Here is a 21,159-nt window from a genome sequence, read left to right as displayed (position 1 = left end):
TTTGCTTCAGCTCGTTCTTAAATGCTATGCGGCAAAATTTGTGAAAATACTGCCCTATAATGTTAATTATACGTATGAACCATTTTCACTTAAAAGGAAAGTCCCTTTGGAAAGAACAAGCCGACTCAGCACTCTCAATTCACTAATGTGTCGCAGTATAGAGAGAGCGAGAGAGAAAGGATGGGGCTGTGGAAACATGCTGCGCATCATCGTCCTCATGAGTTCAGCTTCAGGAGCGACGCAGTGCAGGAACGCATCTACTGCACTAACCTACAAACCAACACATCCGAGAGCAGAACAGCCTAGCCAACGGATGTTTGAAGTACACAGTGATGGTTTCCTAATTTACATTCATTTTTTGAACGTTTAACAATTTTTTTGCTCATTTAAAAAAAAAATCCGTTACCGGAGTTTGCTTAAGGCTGAATTCAACAATAATACATGCGCTCGTGCGTCCGAGCACGCGACCGCTCTCACTATCCGGCGCGCGCTGCGACAAATCGCCACATGCACTGATGGGGATCCCGCAAAAGCAGCAGCTCGCTTGAACTGTGTTTTTTCAGTCACTCGCTTCCAATTTTCAGTCACTCGCTTCCGACTGTTTCTGCCTGTACGTAACTGTTTTAATTTGGCATTTTACCATCTCTCGATTCTTCTTGAGTGAGACACTCCGAAACAGCTGAGAGAAAGATGTAAGTAGGCTATTTGTTGTAGGCTATTACTAAATACTATTTGTATTCCAAATGTGTTGTCCTGTGTTAATATTATTATTGTTTTTCTATTATTATTATTATAATTATTATTATTATTATTATTACTGCTATTACAAATTTACAGTTATTTGCAAACACTTTCTAACAAATTTCACAAGAAAGTATCTCACATTTATTATACTGGATTATATTTACACCGTAGTGTGTTTAGTTTAGCTTGTCTTGTGGAGTATTGCTTAGCTTAGCTCCACTAAACCTCCATGGTTATATACATAAGAATATAATTTATATATCTACATATAAATATTATGCAATACATTGTTGGAATCCTTTATATAGATTTTATGAATAATAATTATAAATAATGTTTCTGTTTTTATAAATGCTTTGTCAGTTTAAAATACACTGTATAACTAAATTGCTATTTTGAGCAATGAAAATACATCCGCTGACAAGTAATTTAGATTAAAAGAATGATTAACACAAAATAAAATTTTATCCAATTTTATCACTGAGCCAAAATTCACACATTTTTATCAGCAAAACTAATGTTATGGATTTATTCGGGTAATAATTGCCCTTTAAAGCAACAATAGCAGGTTACCACTTTTTGCTGTGCAGTTAGCAAATTCACTTAAGAATGTGTGTCCTGATTCTTTTTCAGGTCTGCTGCGGATGATGCCAATCCGGCAGGTGCTCCAGGTGGCCCTGGAGGAGCTGGTGCTCCTGCTCCCCCTCCAAACACCACCAGCAACCGCAGATTACAGCAAACACAAGCACAAGTGGAGGAGGTGAGAGTTTGCATGGTCAGACTTTATGGATAAAACAATTAGAGCATTAAACAAGCAGAGGACAAAATATACACTCTCATTAAATAAATAAAGGTTCAAACGATGTTTCACAGTTGCACTTTTTAGCTACTAATATTTTTAGGCTCTTTGTGTTAAATAACACAAAATAATGCATAATCATTTTGTGTAAACAAAAGAGAGTTCATTACTTTTGCAACTCTGTTCAATGTGGTTCTTTCTTGCTTGGTGTGTTTGTGCGATCGTGAGAGGTGGTGGATATCATGCGTGTGAATGTGGATAAAGTGCTGGAGAGAGACCAGAAGCTGTCGGAGCTGGACGACAGAGCAGATGCTCTACAGGCTGGGGCTTCACAATTCGAAAGCTGTGCTGCCAAACTCAAGAACAAGTACTGGTGGAAGAACTGCAAGGTGAGACTACAACACAATAGTTGTGCACACAATATTTAAATATAATAGATAAAATGAATAATTGTCCGTTGTATACAGTGCACAGCAATTTCAGTGAAAATAGCCAATAATTTTGGGGTATTTAAACAAAACAGGTTTATTAATTAGTTCTATACATTAAATAAAAGTTTGGTCGCCGAACATCTTTAGGAATAGAAAGACAATACATTTATATTCAAATGAGTTATTGCAAAATTTTTTAACAAAATTACAAACTACAATATTTCAATTAAATTTTATGTTCTATGTTTTTCCTGATTTTTATTTTTTTTTCCTGTTCATTAAAATTTATTTTAATAGATTCCCTTAACATTTTGGACTGTAATCTTAAGATTCCTTTGACAGATTAGTTCACATTTTTGCCTTTGGTACTAATTTTGTTAATCTTTTATGATTAATCAAATGTCTACACACAATTTAAAAGAGAGATCTGTGAGTGGAGTACTCATTCATGATGAACTTATTTATTCATTCATTCATTTTCTTTTCTGTTCAGCTTAGTCCCTTTATTAATCAGGGGTCGCCACAGCGGAATGAACCGCCAACTTCTCCAGCATATGTTTTACACAGTGAATGCCCTTCCAGCTGCAACCCATTACTGGGAAACATCCATACACACTCATTCACACACATACATTACGAACAATTTAGCCTACCCAATTCACCTGAAGCGCATGTCTTTGGACTGTGGGGGAAACTGGAGGACTCGGAGGAAATTTACACAAATTTTTTTTTGAATAATTTATCATTATTAACAAATTCTACAGTATAAAATAAACTAAATATGACTGATGGATGTTCTCCGAGCTTCATATTGCATGAATGATATAAGATGCAGAAAATAGGTCAGTGCCCACTGCTTATGTATGCTCAGTGAATTTGTTTAGTACAGCTGCTAGTGTTCATTAGTTCAGTTGTGTCAGTTGGAGCCTCTGGGTTTTTCTAATAGATAGAGAGGAATGAAAAATACCAGTACTGCTCTTTGTATACTGTCTGAACTACTTAATATGAGAATACCAATATGACTTTTGTTACTAAATGGCATGTGTTTTTTTTTAACATATATGTGTTATAAGACCGTATTTAAGGATCAACACTGTTTTGTTGTTTTTCTTTTTTAAAGATGAATTATAAGATTAAAAAAAGCAGTGTAATCTGTCAAACAAATGTTCAGACAGAACACATTTATTGTTTGGATAGTATGCACAAGCACTTCTTCATAAATGCACTTAAAAATTCTGCACATCCTGCGTCGCTGGAATTCTGTTTTTACAGCCTTTACATGCCTACATTTATTAAAAGTTTGGCTTATTATTTTTGCCAGAGAGATTTCAGAATGATCGAACTCCTTAAAACCTATTTTTTTTCGGTAACACTTTAAAATAATGGTCCATTAGTTAATGTATTTACTAACATGAACAATCTTGTGCAGCATTTATTAATCATAGTTCATCATTTACTAGTGCATTTTTAAAGTTGTGCTTGTTAACATTAGTTAATGCACTGTGAGTAACCAAGAACTAACAATGAACAACTTTATTTTCATTAACCAACATTAAAAAATATGTATAAATGCTGTAATGTATATTTTCTGTCGTTTGTTCATATTAGTAAATAAAGTAACTTGGGCCATTATTTTAAAGCATTACCATTTTTTGTTCACTGAAAGATTTTTATTTTTCTTACGACTCTTTCAAATCAGGATCTTTGTATTTGTTCTGCTGTCTTCCTTGTAATGTAGACTGAGTGATGATTTATGTGGCATTTTTATTCTTACTAAAAATGATTTTGCTGCTTGTTCAAACTGCTTATCTAAAATGAGCTAAAACAACAAAATTCTTGGGATTTTCTGAGACAACGTAATTATTTTATGTTCAGTCCACTTAAAGGGCCATGAAACTCCCCTGTCTCAGCAGGGTATTTTCACACCTCTAGTTTGAAAAAAGTCAGGAAAGTGGGCAAGTCCAGCTTTGTTTAGGTGGGAATGTTGAGTGGTAAAAGAGGGAAGGGTTTGCATGAAAAGGGGAGTTTCATTATGTGAACTACAGCTAATTTTCACACCGGCAACACAGATGCAAAGATAGACAGTGACGACGTTTACATGGACATCAGTAATGGAATTATTTGCCTTAATGTGAATAAGAAAATAATATGATTAAAGTGTTTACACGAGTTGCATTTTGAATGTTCACTTTCATGATACCGTTTTTATATGTTATTGCACATAATTCAACACTACGCTATCCACATTTCCTCTGGAATTTCATGTAATTTCTGGGGTTTCATTCTTAATTTGTCAACTTTAACTGCAGTTTGGCACTTTCACTTTCATTCAGAAATATTTCATGCATGCCCTCTGTGACAAACGAGACATTGAATGCGAGGAACTGCTGGAAGAGTGTAGTTGTAATAGAATTTGATATCGCACACCGTATGGGAGAAAAAAAACTTCGCAATTCTCAGTAGAAACAGCTGTGTGTGTATAGACTATCCTGTCACAAAATGTGGCGAAAATCCTACACGACGGAAATAATTTGATTAAGGTATTTACATTCGTAGAGCAGCATTTACAGCAGATCTTTCTGTCCATAATATTGTAGTGATATTAACAAACTGTAAACTTAGTAACTAAATCAGATATGCTTTTAAAAACTGAAAGAGTACTGTTGAAGACACAAACTAACTTTGCCATCTGAATAAACATAAACAAAGCACAGAACAATCAACACAAACTGGAGCCGCGTCTTTTTTAGAAGGAGGGGAGTGGCAAATCTAGATTTCCAGATACGAAAAGCTCTCGGGTAAAAAATTTTCATTAAAATCATATTTCTGCCACGTGTTAGCAGACTCCTGTAATCCAGCTGCGCTCTCATAGCAGGGAAATGGAAACAAACTCTTAGCTGCGGCACATTTATAAATGCAACACTGATGACCCATGTCTCCGAACAATTCTTCTTCTTCCACTTGTTTTAATTACAGTTGGCAACACAACCTGGCATCTCTTTGCTGTCTGAACACTGTAACAGGTAAAAACCTGTTGCACCTCATTCACAGTAGAGCGCTTTGATTGGTTCAAACCAAGTCTTTCTCATGAATTAATGCTGAAAGCTCAAAGACGTCACGTTGTACTCGTTGATACAGACATCCAGTCTACACGCTGGAATTTACACAAGAATATCATGGCCGTGACATAGCTTCAAAATTTCTTTTTAAATCGGAGGAACGAATTTGCTCGAAATAACGCAAAACAACCAATTTTTACCTTTTTGTGAAATATATGTGTCCTAATAGTATTTTTAGCAATGTGGGACATATATACGACTGTTTTGGTGTTTCGTGACCCTTTCAATTTGTAAAAACGATTAAGGTAACTTAATTGATTTGTGTTGGGGTAACCTGAATGAACTATGTGGAAGATTGCATTTTTTAAACAGTGCTAATGTGTTATTTTGATTTTTGTCTTAGATGATGATTATTATGGGGGTCATCGGAGTCCTTTTCGTTGGAATCATTTTCTGTGAGTTGTGAATAATGTCAGCTGTTCATTTGAAGCATGGGCTAATTATAACATATATTATCAGTATTGCTTTATTACACTAGATGTCAGTTATATTATAATGTCCTCAAGTGTCCTGTGTTTTCCACAGGTGGTTTGTCAAGCCCACTCACCTGTGTGAGGCACACTCAGAATTAGTTATAAATTATGATAGTTATAAAGTATGACCTTATCCTACACCCCTAATCCTACAAAATAACTAAACCAACTGCTACCTTACTAACTATTATAATCAACTAATTAGTAATTTATTGAGTTAAAATTCCTAGTTAATGGTTTGTTAATGGTGTGAATTGTGACTTAAAATAATGGGATTCCGCATTTTAATGCAGTAACTTTTTAGTTAAGGTAACAATTCACACCATTCACTACTAGCTTATTACTAGGGCCAGACAGAATCTGCGGATATTTTTTGCTGCAGAGAATTTTGTAAAAACCCGTGGATTTATTTGGAATGATCTTGGCAGTATCGTAACTAAAAACGTAATATATGAAATAAACATAAAAATTTTTACCTTTTATTTAATCTTTACAATGCAAATCCAATTAGATCCACTTATTTGGTAAACAAAGCAAGTATATCATATTAATATATCTATTAAAAGACAGAAAATATGATTTACAAACTGTATTGTAAATAACATTTTCATATTAGTCAATAATATTACTAAAATTCAATTTAAAAATTGAGTAAATATAAATTTACACACATTTACACAAGTAAATAGAGTCAATGATGGGCTGAAAATCTGTGGATATCTGCAGATTTCTGCGTGTGCAGATTCTGTGTGGACCTACTTATTACCTGCCTATTATTAAGATATTAACTGTTTATTAGCGCTTATAAAGTATGATCTTCTTTTACATCCATAATCATACCCAATACATAAACCCAACTACAACCTTGCTGACTACTAATAAACAGCTAATTAGTGGTTTATTAAGCTAAAAGTCTTAGTTAATGCTTTGTCAATAGCGTGAACTGTGAAAATAAAGTGTGACCATTCTTTAACTTTGTATTATATTTCTGTATTTATATGTTATTGTGTATTTACTGACAAGCTCTGCACACACTCAATAATTCACCAACACACACATTACAGTAAATTATACATCAAGGACAGGTGTGCTGGCAGTGTGTTATGAGGTGAAATAAAACTGAACTGACAAAGACATTTTGCTGGCGGGTGTTGACCACCTTTTACTTTATCTTCCCACGTCTAGTGTATTTCTTCTCTTGAACGGATGACGAGTGAACAGTCGTGTGCTCCACCTCCAGTAGTTCCCAGATCCTCCTCTCTTCAATCTCAGTCTCTCTCATTTAGTCATTTTGCACAGTAGAATGTTGATATCCAGAATGAGAACACTTCACATGCTCTCTATCTACATCCGCCCTCCCTCTCAAAATCTCCTGCATTATTTACATGCAGATGTTCATACACGAATGCACAAAGCGAATGAGAGAGTAAGAAAAATAGACTAAGAATAAGTGGGAGAGGCTAAGGAAAAAAAGAGAACATTTTCTTTGGAGAAGCATACAATACCATTCAAAGGCAGCAATCAGTTAATCAACAAAAACAGCTTTTTATATATATATACTGTATTTATGTATGTATATAAATATTTATTTATATGTATGTGTATATATATATTTATATATATATATATATATATATATATATATATATATATATATATATATATATATAAATATAAACTGTATATGTATGTGTGTGTGTGTATGTATGTATATATGTATATATATATATATATATATATATATATATATATATATATATATATATATATATATATATATATATATATATACACACACACAGTTAAAGTCAGAATTATTAGCCCCCCAGAATTATTAGCCCCCCTTGTTTATTTTTTTCCTCAATTATTGTTTAAAAGAGAGATTTTTTTTCAACACATTTCTAAACATAATAGTTTTAATAACTCATTTCTATTAACTGATTTATTTTATCTTTGCCATGATGACAGTAAATAATATTTGACTAGATATTTTTCAAGGTACTTCTATACAGCTTAAAGTGACATTTAAAGGCTTAACTAGGTTAATGAGGTTAACTATGCAGGTAAGGGTAATTATGCAAGTTATTGTATAATGATGGTTTGTTCTGTAGACTATTGAAAAAAAAATGCTTAAGGAGGCTAATAATTTTGACTTTAAAATGGTTATAAAAAATGTAAAACTGCTTTAATTCTAGCCAAATAAAACAAATAAAAAAAAAACCTTTTCATCTGATGTTTTACAAACTTAGCCTGGCATATCCCTATAGATATTTTGATCATTTCCGTTGCATTGGCATTATTGTTTTGTTATTAATAGTTTCCATGAGAAACCTTTAACCTCCAAAGAGCCTCTCCATTTTCGAAAAAATAAAAGTTATTGGTAGTGGAAAAGGAATCTTCAGATCTTAGTCATTTAGAAATAAAAGTGCTTCTTAGAATAATTGTTGTTAGTTTCTTTAAAGAAAAGTTGTCTCTTTTGGAACCTTTATTTTTAAGTGTTTATTGGCATCAATGGTTTCAATAAAATCCTTTAACAACCATAAACAAAAAAAAAAGTGAAAAAAAAGAAAAAAGTTTACTGTAAACACGGTTGTTTTGAATTCGAAATAGTTTTCACACTTTGTAAAACGTTTTTCGCAAAAATTTATTTGGGGAACCTAAAAAAAGTTTTCTTCGTCACAACTTTTTTAATTAAATAAAGGGTACAATGGGTACAATAGAAGGCTTAAGGTGTTTAAAGTTAATTTGATGTCCCCTGATTTGCATGGCGGAACAATCCCACTGTTAGACTTGTTGATTTATTACTATTAACTGCCTGTTAAGAACAAAATAAACCTCAAGTACCTGTTCTGTGAAAACGCCTAATCTGGGAACAAGACATGAATGCTACAATCCTGCCAAAATGTACTGAAATGTACACAAATCGCCAGATAATCAATGCAGAAACGCATACACAATAGTCTATACTGCCATGCAATATGTAACTGTTGATTTTCACATTCCTTACTACTGTTGGTTCACGTTCCTTTCTCAGCACAGACTTTTATATTCTGTCTTGTTGTTGGACAACGTCTATATGTCTATTCTTGTTTTGTAAGGTAAACAAAGGCAAAGTAACTATGATGTTTATTTATTATGTGCATAAATCTGAATGAAGAAAGAGCATATAGGCTAACAGAGGGGTAAAATCAGCCACTGTAAGATTTTAATGGCATAAACTGCATGTTTATATGCCCCTGAATAAAACCCTCAACAAACCCATCTCTGTTTCTCTTTTTATTTCTTTCACTAAAGCAAAAAAAATGTACAACACATATACATTACACCACAATCAAAAATCATCTTTTGTTAAGTTGTTGTTTTACTTTTATAGTATAAGCCACACAGAAAACCGAAAACTTAAACAAATGTGTCATGACTGAGGGAAATACATCCATTGTTAAGACAGATGAAGAAAAATACAAATGAAAATAACGAAAATGGTTCCTTCCAAGATCGCATTCAATAGGTTGCTGCTGCTGTTCCCTTAAAACACTGAAATAATAAACAAAATAAATCCATAAAGCATGCATTGCTTTAAACACTACCTTGAAAAAGTTTGGGGTCAGTATGCCTATTATTATGATAACTATTGTGATTATTACCACTTTTACGCACCAAGACTACATTATAATTTTTCCAAACAGTCATTTTGCTAACAATTTAAAGTAATTTTTATAAGTCAATAACAAGTAAATTAAAGAATAAAAAAGTAAAGTAATATTGATTTATTTAAAAAGTCTTTTATTTCTTTGATTCATTCATTCATTTTCTTTTCGGCTTAGTCCCTTTATAAATCTGGGGTCGCCACAGCAGAATGAACCACCAACTTATACAGCATGTTTAATGCAGCGGATGCCCTTCCAGCTGCAACCCATCTCTGGGAAACATCCATACACACTCACAACGGACAATTTAGCCTTCCCAATTCACATGTACCGCATGTCTTTTGACTTGTGTGGGAAAGAGGAGCACCCGGAGGAAACCCATGCGAACATGCAAACTCCACACAGAAATGCCAACTGACCCAGCCGAGGCTCGAACCAGCAAACTTCTTGCTGTGAGGCGACGGCACTACCTACTGCACCACTGCGTCACCCTTATGTCTGTGATGACAAACTGAATTTTCAGAATAATCAGTTCAGTCTTTAGTCACATTATGCCCTGGAAATCAATCTAATGCTGATTCAGTACTCAAGGAACGTTTCTAGTTATTTTCAAACAGTCTTTATGTGGAAACCAGAATGCCTTTTTCAGGGTTATTTATAAACAAAGTCTTTTCATCGTGTAAACGCCTTTACTGTCACTTTTGATTATTATTATTGACCTCAAACTTTTTAAAAGTAGTATTTATAATTATATACTTAATATTATATACATTTATTTAGTTGTACATTATCATTTATACACTGAATGCGTTTATAAATGAAATATGTGTTTGTGTGTAAAAAAAAAAGCAACTCACCTCCACCTTTAAACGCTTGATACAAAAACACCACTGATATCAGCAACATCAAGCTGATTGTCCAGAAAGCTGTATCTGTTCAATTAAAAAAAGTTGATCAGCTTTCATTTGAAAAGGTTTCATGAATTTCTAAATTAAGTCATCACCATACAGTTATCAAAGCACTTTTGCTATTACTATTTGTGAAAATATCATTCGTGACATAGTTTTTCCCTCAATGGCTTTGGCACATTTTAACATTTCGTAAGTTCAGTCTTCACCACTTGCTGAACACCAGTTGCCAGAAACATATAGTGGTTAGACTAGTGTTAAAAAGTTCATCAAAAAGCTTAAATGTTAGCCATATAATCCCCCCATTTAATATATACTGTAATATAATAATTTTAAAATATAATAAATAAAAATTTAAAAATGTTGAAATTCAGTTAGAAAAATGGATAGTGGGCTGGTTTGAGTCCGAAAAGTAAGACTGAATAACCCTTGTTCAGCTTTTAGCTGCCGAAACTACACTTACAGTACATAGCAAGTCTTTACATAGTGGCTTTGTTTATAAAAACCAGGCACAGAACAAAATGTTTTGAAAGTTAGTTAATGTGTAAAGAAATAAGCCAATGCCAAAAAAATGTTGCCACAGTGTTTTTGTCATTGTGTGAGCCACACCTATTACAATTTTTAGAAGTTTTCTCACCATGACAAGATTTGCTGAGAACAGTTATTACTACACAGGTGCTAATATATATATATATATATATATATATATATATATATATATATATATATATATATATATATATATATATATATATATATATATATATATATATAAAACCTTACATGTCATATTTATACATTAAATAACACCCAGAAAAGAAATTGACAACGAATTAACAACTACAAACACACACACACGTTTGTTTTTATGAAAAGTGGGTACATTACATAGTTTTCCATTCATTTTATGCAGCACAAATCATATATTGTATTGTTCTCACCCCACCCTACCCCTAAACCCAACCATCACAGGAGACTGTGTACAGCTTTACTCTCTGATTAAACTCGTCTTGTGGGATTTATAAGCATTTTGAGAAATGAGGACGTCACCAATCTTTAAAAGGTCACACCAATACACACACACACACACACACACACACACACACACACCAACACACAAAGCTGGTTGATTGCATTCAGTAACTTGTTGCAAAGGTAGGCCAATGTCAATTTAACAGACATTGTGAGCTCTTCATTAGATATGCATGTGTATACATGCATGTCAGACAGATTTTGAGAGATGAATGGGCCACTTTGCATGTGATGTCTCACACAATGAAAGAATGTTTGGAGGATATTGAACTCTATTTTAATGATCTAGGCACAAAGTTTAAAGTGCATGGCGCAAAAGCAATAAGGGCATGTCCAAATCCATATTAGCTTTTTTAAGGATGGAAAAATATACTTTGCGGCCTGGTGCATGGTCTAACAGGGTTGAGCTTATTCTCTTAATTAGTTATGGGTGTGCTTTGAGCATAATGTGTATTAAACCAATCAGAGTCTCAACACTCATTCCCTTTTAAGTGTCAGTTGAGTTGCACCATGGCACATTTGCTACTTACATGGTGGAAAAACTGAACACTTCACCAGTGAGAAAAGTCAAAGATTCGGCCTCTTTACTTTCTCTTTACTTTACTTTTACTTTTTACTCCTTTACTTTTGTGGATAAGGAAATAGTGTTGTACGCACTTCACTGAAGACATCCGTTAGCCTACATAATTAATTTTGTTTAAGTGCAAAGATTTGTTTCAAAACTATTTCTAAATTAAGTTCTAATTTAAAGCAATCGAATAAATAAATAATAATAACAAACTGTGGTCAAAAAAACGGTCATATCCAAACACACGTCCTGTTCTTATGCCCCACATGGTGATGCAGACGTTTCCAAAACCCCACAGGTGGACAAATCTAAACTTGTTTTATTAAAACAAATCTAAATAAGCATATAATACATAATACTGCCAATAATAATAACATTATCCAAATGCAAATTGTCATGAATAAACTGAAAAAAGCCCCCCGAGATGAAGGTATGGAGGCAGTGGTTTTATATTTATGTAGAAATTAATAATTTTTGTAACATTTTAATCCTTTAATCCCTTTTTTTCATTTGTGAGATATTTGTGTATTGCTGTACATGCTTTGTATATTAAGCAATGTGTAAGCGTTTGAACCCACATATGCGCTGGACTTTACACCTGCATTTAGATGGTCAATGGCGTAGTCTATTTTAGTTCCCTCAAAATAGCAACGCGCCTCTTTTTCAGACCGGCACACCCATGAGCCCACAAAGTGCCCCTAATGGATTTCCATGAAAACGTGAAAATTACGGTTGCGCTGGTCTGAAAATAGCAACAAATCATGCAAAACACATCTTTCGCCTTATTGCCGTGGGTGTATGATAGAGAACCACAAGCTTTTAGATTTGTGCGGTTAGTAATTGTTGAGAGTTGTGTTAACTCTTTTGCGCATGTGTGCCAAAACACATGTATTTCATGTAAAAATAAGAAACTACTGCTTCAGGGATCTGAACTTATTGTTCAATTTTAAAAAAGTGAGCCAAGACCAAAAGAGCCAAAACATTCGAGAAAAACTAAAAATACATCTTACCTGGCTCAGGTTCTTCCACAGTGAGAGTGGCATCCGTTGCAGTTTCTAGTGCGGGATGTGAGACCCTACAGGTGACAACCGTCCCCGGTGGGTGTTTGTCTGGTATCAGGGTGAGGTGAGAAGAAACAGAAAATGTTCCATCACTGTGCTGCCGATGACTGGAGAGCGAGGAGTCTTTAGACAACGAGACAGACTCTTCTGTAGACGGAGCCTGAGAAAACCACTCCACCTGCAGGGCAGCAGCACAGACAAGTCAGGATACAAAACTAAAGCACAGTTCAAACAAACTCAACAAGTCCACAATGTGGTTTTGGACTTGTCAGGTTGATTTCATATGTAGTCTGCTGTGACACGTAGCTGTCAGATTGAACCTTATAATTCTAAGTTGACCCATTATGAATTTAGCAGACATTACGTGCTTTCCAGTTTTTGTGGATGGATTTGCTCTTCAGTGTTTGGACTTTCAGCAGTGAAAATTAAACCACACTAAACTAAACTGAACTTAAACTCTGAAAATTGGACTGACACTGTTTCAGTCTACTATAATATTCTATGTTAAGCTGCTTTGACACAATCTACATTGTAAAAACGCTATACAAATAAAGATGAATTGAATGTAGCTAACCTGCACATCCAAAGGATAGTAGCGATGACAATGGCAGCTAAGTCTCTGAGGTGTCCTATTTGGAAATGTCAGCTTCTCCTCAGAAAGTGTGATGCGAGGCGGTTCTGTGTAAAAAAAGAAAGCATGTGATATCAAACAGAATCTTTGACTAATTATCACTCTATAATGTAAGGATTTGAATACAAGCAGTGTATTTCAGACATGAGCACTTTTTAAAGATTATTTTTTTCATTCTACATGTGGATTTGTATTAAAACTCATTTGTTTGTTTATTGTCTTTTACTTTTGCTTCTTTATATATGATTTGATTATTTTATCCTTGACTCAGCTCAGCAATAAACTATAAATATCCAATGCAAATATAGTATGAATTACCTTTAAAAGTGTGATAATCACACGGCAAAAATTATACATTTTTTCTTGTTTCTAGTCCAAATATCAAAAAATTCTCAAATCAAAGAGCATTTTCTAGACATAAAATGGTCTTGTTATTAGAAAAAACAAGTAAAAAATTAAGTGAGTTTCTTATTAAAAACAATATAATCTGACAGGGGTATAAGTAAAATAATCTAACAACAAGTTTATTTGGCTTACTTCACTGGCAGATTATTTTGCTTGTTTTAAGAAAAAAACCTTTATATATTGACTTGTTTTTTCTAAAACAAATCCATTTTTTACTATGCTTTTGATTTAAGAATGTTTAGATATTTCGATTAGAAACATGACAAAAACTCCAAGAAAATGTACATGAAGAGTTCAGATAAAAAAAAAAAAGTGTCGTCTGTCTGAAATTTCCTTCTAAAATTAGCATTTTTCAGAGACTCCTGTATTCATGTTCGCTAATTTGGCAATAAAATAACATATTAATTGACATAAAAGGGAAATTACTCAACTTATGCATGGTAGCCTGAATAATTTTAGGAGAAATTTTCAGATGGCACACTTAGAGGTTTTTGCATCTGAACTCTTCATATATATTTTGCATATTTTCGAACATTTTATTTTTCTTTTAGTGTGTTAACAATATCCTGTAGAATCTACACTGTAAAAAATATCTGTTCATTAACAGTTTCCGTATTTTGAGATTCCCCAGTGTTTTCTGCTTATTTATAATGTGAATTGCATAATGGGATGTTGATCTCTGCTCTGTCCACTATTGATGTTGAAAATTTAACTCTACGGTTTAACAAAGTGACTTTTATTGATATTTTAGTAGTTTAAAATAATATAATGTATAAGAAGAAATATACAGGAAAATAAGTAATAAACGAACAGAAAATATACTGCCAGTTTATTACAAGGTCTTCGTAGCAGTTCACCAGTAACTTACTGTAAATCAATTAGAGCAAAAATACTGTTTTTACAAGTACAGCGCCATTTATCTTGCTGTATATGTGTGTACAATATCATATACCTTTACTGTAACAGTCATTTTCAACTTTAAAATACAGTAACATACTGCATAACTGTCCTAAAGTATAATACAGTTCATATTACAGTTAAATACTTTGTAATTTACACAAATTGTTAACAGTGTGTGTTTTACCATAGCTTTAAAAGGTCACACTTAGCAGATGATTGATAATAAAGCGTGTTTGGTATGCTGTCTCAGGAGAGAGCCTAAGCCAAAGATAATTAAGGTAAGAAACTGGTTATTTATAGCATGTTAGGATTCATCTGATTGTTAAATCATGTGTTAGCTAATGCTGGACCAGCTGTGGTCAATCATAAACACAATCTCGAAATTATTTTATAAATAAACTTCACTAAGTGATGGTAAAAAAAATAGATAATGAGATTAAATATGACAGAAATAATTCATTTGTGTTCCCTAACAAGAAAAAATTGTTTGTGTTGCCCTGAGTAACTTTGCGTTAGCTTGAAAACATACTGAATATTTTTTTCTGGCATCTCATATTATTTTCAACACAAGTGTTTGAAAAATCAAATACCATAATTTTACAATCAATGTACCATGTAGACATGATAAAAAAAGAGACAAGGAATGTTTATGCAAATAAAGCAGAATTATTTGCAAAAATATTAATTGTGTGTGTTTAGGATGTATGGTATCATTTAAACTACAGACTGCTTTAAAATTGAAACAGAACACATCCTCACAAAAGCAAACTGTTGGCCAACAAATGAAATGAATGAGAGATTATAAGTGCATTTAAAAAGAAATGAGCATTGGAAACCTCTTTATATACTGTAGATGATAAAATTAATCTCAGAGAGGGTTAGATTAGAATGAAAGTCTCACGTGTGATATGAAGCTGCACAATCTGTTGAGTCTGAAAATCTCCAGAGCCGACAGTGCAGATGTATGTGCCTTCATCTGAGACCTGCAACGTCCTGAGAGTCAGAGACGCATTTCCATCCCTCACCAGAAGATCTGCTTCAGTGCTGGTGTTTTCCCGGTCCACAAATACTGGAGTGTACAATAATATTGACTTTTAACATCCAAACAAGATTCACCTTTATTTACAGAATAATTCTCACCATCTGATCCTATTTCTGTCTCCATCTCCTTTGCTTTCATATCAAGAATTTTACGGCCATTTCCTCTGTGTTGTAGACGCCACTCCAGTGCCACATCCTGCCCAGGGACTGACTCTTTTTGTCTAAAGCCACAGTCCAACATCACATCACCCCCTATTGATGCCACAATGGATGGTACACGAGAGAACACCACAAACACAACTACAGAGGAAAGAGAATGGGATGGGGACAATTAGTACACAAAACACACAAAAAATAATTGTTTATATACTTTGTACTTCTCCAACAACTTTTGAAGTGATTGATACCTCAGACTTGCAACACTTTTTGGTCAAGATGCTAAAGACATCTGAAACATTGGAATGGGGCATTTACCAAGAGAGAGAAATTTTCATCAAGCGTAATCTATCAAATGAAATCTCCACCAACATCTGACAAAGGGAATATTTGTGCTGATTTTGATTGAAACTGTGTTAACAGTAACAGTACCAACAGTTAACACATACTAACATTTCCAACACAGACTTGAGGGGTCTGACCAATTGGTCAGCTGGGCAGTCAGACCACTTTGGCTTTTCAGAGTAGTAGAAACTACAAGACAGACTGGGTACTGCCATAATGTTTTATATATATATATATATATATATATATATATATATATATATATATATATATATATATATATATATATATATATATATATATATATATATATATATATATATGCAGTTAACTGTATAGTTATATATAACTGTATATATACAGTTGAAGTCAGAATTATTAGCCCCGTTTATTTTTTTTCCAAAATTTTTTCAACACATTTCTAAACATAATAGTTTTAATAACTCATTTCTAATAACTGATTTATTTTATCTTTGCCATGATGACAGTAAATAATATTTAACTAGATATTTTTCAAGACACTTCTATACAGCTTAAAGTGACATTTAAAGTTTTAACTATGTTAATTAGGTCAACTAGGCCTATATATATTGGAGTCATTTGTTCAGACTGAACTTTAATAGACAAGATTTGATTTCATTATATATACGGATATATGGTATTTTTATGTCTTTACAATGATGCGCCCCTGTTGTAAATCGGTTTGGGACATATATATTTAATATACTGGGTTATCAATACTAGGATTATTAGATGAGGTGGCAATGTTTTTGCTCAGGATCTGCCCCTTTTACACACTCAAACAAATGAAAGACATCTTATAGTCTTTTTAAACGAAAATGCAAGCCTTTACGTACCAATTAGCATATTACAAAATTACCTTCTGTCAGCAATGTTGCTGATTGGCTGAGAGGCAGATTCAGTTTACTCTGCATAAGTGGTTGCGCGTCAGATTGTGTGGTCTCGCTGTGGAGGGTCTGTAGCACCAGAGTGAGACTGATGCCTCCACCTTCCAGCTGAATTGAGCCAATAAAATGAGCTGGTAGGGAATCCATATCAGCACCACGAGGAACGTAACGGCTGATCTCACAAACCACTTCCTGTTCATTACAGTCAGCGTGAAGAAGCAAGTCTGCGTTGGGGATCTGAATGGATGGTACTGTGGGGTTAGAAATCATTGTAATCATTTTTATTAACAAATGAAAACATACATTTCTAACTGACACATATGAAATTGTTGACTTTACAGAGCACCTACACATCAACTCAAAGATTAGATCCTCAGGATTAGGGGTCTCAGGAGGGTTGTAGGGGGTCACAAGCTCTGGTGACAGACCTTCATTCCCAACAAGATCCCTGAAGACCAGAGTGGCAGGAGTGCGCTTGAACATCGCCCCGCCCATCATGCCCCCCATCCCGCCTCCTTCCTCGATCAGAGAGCAGGACAAAACCACATCAGCACCATCCAGCCCTGTGACGATAGTAGTACGTTCACCACAACAGCAGGAGGAGCCAAAGCTACCAAAGTCAGACTATTGAAAATAAAACCGAAAGCAAATCTAATAATATCCTTTTAAGTACGTAAAACAGTAAGTTAATTCTATATTATTTTATATTAAATCTAGCAATGTACATATAGTAGCAGACCGACCGAAAACAATACAGGAACACGCGAATAAATATCAACAGCTCACCATAAACCAACGATAGGAAGACGAGGAGCGTTAACATCACCGAGCAGCTGCTGACAAGACAACTACCAGTGTTGCTGGATGTCACTTACTATCTGCATATACTAACTAAACAAACAGGAATTTTATTCAGAGACATGAAGCGGCTCTCGGTATGCCAACGTCGATACCGAACAGAGATGCTTTCAGAAGTTGCTGATAGCCTGCACTTTCACTTTTGATCGTCGTTCTTCCTCATTGGCGGATTCAAAATAAAAGTGAGTATTGTTTTGTCACGATATAAATGGGGGTGTTTTTTGTTAGTTATAAATTTTAATTTTGATTTAATTTGTGTGTTTGTTTTCTCCCAAATCAAACTGTTGTTAAAGAATCCAGTGATCCTGCTGTAGCGTACAACACACAAACCACTGTACGTCACAATGTATTACAAATCTGCAGTGTAGTACCATTTAAACATTTACATATCTTAAAACAATGTCAAAAATCTTAATAAAGGGGCCAGTCATTCTTCAGTTGTCTAATATGCAGTTTTATCTTCATATTATTTCATAAATTGTCATTTTGTATAAATACTTTCTGCACCATGTTCATTTTGTAAAGTTGCAGCAGAATACCCATATGAAACCAGGACTAGTTTGTTGTTGTCAAGCTTAGGGTTATAGTATTTGACCTACAAGTTTCTCAGAAAACATCAGAAACCAGTTTGGCAACTTGTCAGATGCAGCATCATATTTATATTGTGTGTTACTGGAGAGCACCACCACATCACTATAGCAGAAATCCGAGAGAATCAGCAGTTATGAGGCTAAAATCCAGCAAGTTCCCGCAGGGTTGAAGACCAAACACAGAATGAGATAGAGACACCCGGGCTTGTATAATTATACACAAACACACCTAAAGCCTGGGAAACAAAAATGAGTCAAAGAAAAGGGTGTGTTTGCATATTAAAATGTAAGAAGATTAGTCTTTAATTTGCCTCTTCTGTCTAATGTGTGTCTATATATATTCAGTTTGTGTTTTTCTACTTGCTCTAGATTTTGTGACATGTATCAGTTTACCAAATGAAAACATGTGAATGTGAGACCATGAAGACACTCTGGATTTGTTTAATTAACTGATAATAAATGATGAATAAAACCATAAAAATATGCACATGGTATGTTTTTTCATATATATTATACTCAAATTCATTACAAGTAAAAGTAAACTGGTAAATGTAAATGATAAAAGGATTCTTCAGAAATTCTGATATGATGAATTGGTGCTCAAAAACATTACTAATATTAATCTTAAAAACAACTCTTAATGCTGAAATAATTCACTGAATAGAAAGCTCAAAAAAAAAAAAAGATTTTGTAACACTATAGTATAGCGAATAATTCCCACTGTTGCACAACTAGTTGCTTATTTGCATGCCGGTTATTAATACAGTGGGTGCTTATTAGTAATTATAATGTACATATTCTGCATGAGGGTGTCACGGTGACACAGTGGGCAGCACAATCGCCTTACAGCAAGAAGGTAAAGGTTCGAGCCTCGGCTGGGTAAGTTGGCATTTCTGTGTGGTTTGCATGTTCTCCCCGTGTTAGCATGGGTTTCCCCAAAAGAAGTCCAAAGACATGCACTATAGGTGAATTTGGTAAGCTAAATCGTCTGTAGTGTATGAGTGTGTATGGGTGTTTCCCAGTTATGTGTTGCGGCTGGAAGAGCATTCGCTGTGTGAAACATATGCTGAATAAGTTGGCAGTTCATTCCGTTGTGGCGACCCCAGATTAATGAAGGGATCAAGCCAAAAAGAAAATGAATGAATGAATATTCTGCATGATCTTATTTTTACCTGTAGAATGTAATGTTCTTATCCATAACCCTACCCAATACCTTAAGATAACTACCACTTTAATATATTTTACAGTTTTTTTCAATGGCTTACACACTAAAATGAAAACTTTCTGCCAATTAGCAAAACCTTACACTCAGTTAGCAAAACACTAGATTTGCACAACTGTAAGCACATTGTCAGCTTCATACTTTTTGGCAATTTGCAAAACTCTAAACACACGTGTTGTATATTATTGTTTACGTTATTCATCATAAAGTTTCATAAAATTTCTTTGCAATGGGGTATAAGCACACAGACTTTTACTTTCAGTCAGCCAGCCCCAGGGCGCTTCCGTTTAATTGTCATCCCATACAAAATCACAGCATTTAAAAATTGATTTCTTTAAAAAAAAACAGTGATCTCCACTGCCTGCATGGCTGAGATACGATATAATGTAACTTCACCGGAAGTTCATCATTGCCTGAAAAACACTAGCTGTGCATATAGCCCATTTCAAGGTAACACAGACACGAACCAATTGGTTAAACATAGCCACAGCCAGCACACACACTATAGACACACCAACAGGTTTAAGCATATCATACTTTAGATCATCATCAAAAGACTCTCTTTAACATTAACCAGTTCAATAATCTATCTATCTATCTATCTATCTATCTATCTATCTATCTATCTATCTATCTATCTATCTATATATATATATATATATATATATATATATATATATATATATATATATATATATATATATATATAGCTAGAGTTTATGGCACACACTAGGTAAATGTCTCATAGTGGGAAGGTCACATGATCTACTCCACCAACACAGTTTGTATTATTTTGCATGCAATGCTTCATTTTGCAAGAGATATGAGGCATTTTCAATCTGTGTTTACAGTGTTGAAAAATAAAGAAGGCATTGTTTTAAAAATGTAAGCAGTTGAAAAAAAACACTGACTTCTGGAGTATTTGTGGTAACATATCTCTTGCTAGGGTGTTCATAAGACTGTCATGACACCTTAATAATCATGACATGACACAGATTTTATGCATGCTCATGACAACTTTCATTAAGTGTCATTCGCTATGTCTTTATGACAACTTGACATTACCAAGAGAACAAAGCCTGTGAGTGTCTGTGTCATGACAATTTGACATTATATGAGTTCATTATAATTTGTATAATGAATATTTTTCTGATCACTTTGTCAGTGGAACAAACTGAATATCATCACTGAAACTTCTTATGAAAAGCATCAATTTTGTCAAATAATTTTATCACTGCTTCATTAATATGTACTGACATTTTAACGACCAATTCTGTTTGTCACTGTAGTTGAGGTCAAGAAAAATATTAAGGATGATGTT

General features: G+C 33.9%; 2 protein-coding genes across 2 annotated transcripts; one reads left to right on the top strand and one right to left on the bottom strand.

The window, feature by feature from the left end:
- The first annotated feature begins 188 nt into the window (after window positions 1-188).
- vamp1b (vesicle associated membrane protein 1b) lies at window positions 189-7,127 on the top strand. Its single transcript, XM_056475410.1, has 5 exons — window positions 189-692; window positions 1,378-1,504; window positions 1,774-1,932; window positions 5,437-5,488; window positions 6,752-7,127. Coding segments are annotated over exons 1-5 (357 nt in total). The 5' UTR covers window positions 189-690; the 3' UTR covers window positions 6,769-7,127.
- Window positions 7,128-8,829: 1,702 nt separating this feature from the next.
- On the bottom strand, window positions 8,830-18,185 carry tapbpl (TAP binding protein like). The gene is made up of 9 exons (XM_056475409.1): window positions 17,955-18,185; window positions 17,519-17,731; window positions 17,141-17,419; window positions 15,859-16,059; window positions 15,620-15,787; window positions 13,357-13,460; window positions 12,732-12,960; window positions 10,071-10,145; window positions 8,830-9,100 (listed from the first exon to the last, which is right to left on the bottom strand). The coding sequence occupies exons 1-9, from the start codon at window positions 17,989-17,991 to the stop codon at window positions 9,093-9,095; spliced, it is 1,314 nt and encodes a 437-aa protein (XP_056331384.1). The 5' UTR covers window positions 17,992-18,185; the 3' UTR covers window positions 8,830-9,092.
- Between the last annotated feature and the right edge of the window lie 2,974 nt (window positions 18,186-21,159).

Source organism: Danio aesculapii, chromosome 16, assembly GCF_903798145.1.
Source record: "Danio aesculapii chromosome 16, fDanAes4.1, whole genome shotgun sequence".
Taxonomy (NCBI): Eukaryota; Metazoa; Chordata; class Actinopteri; order Cypriniformes; family Danionidae; genus Danio; species Danio aesculapii.
This window is presented reverse-complemented; position numbering and strand designations above follow the sequence as displayed.

Bases quoted from the DNA above. Each gene is read 5' to 3' on its own strand.
- tapbpl (XM_056475409.1), bottom strand. From the start codon at position 17,991: ATGTTAACGCTCCTCGTCTTCCTATCGTTGGTTTATG. The intron at 15,788-15,858 runs GTGAGAATTATT...TGTACACTCCAG, and splicing joins GACAGAAATAGGATCAGATG to TATTTGTGGACCGGGAAAAC. The intron at 12,961-13,356 runs GTTAGCTACATT...GCTGCCCTGCAG, and splicing joins ACTATCCTTTGGATGTGCAG to GTGGAGTGGTTTTCTCAGGC.
- vamp1b (XM_056475410.1), top strand. The intron at 1,505-1,773 runs GTGAGAGTTTGC...CGATCGTGAGAG, and splicing joins CACAAGCACAAGTGGAGGAG to GTGGTGGATATCATGCGTGT. The intron at 1,933-5,436 runs GTGAGACTACAA...TTTTTGTCTTAG, and splicing joins ACTGGTGGAAGAACTGCAAG to ATGATGATTATTATGGGGGT.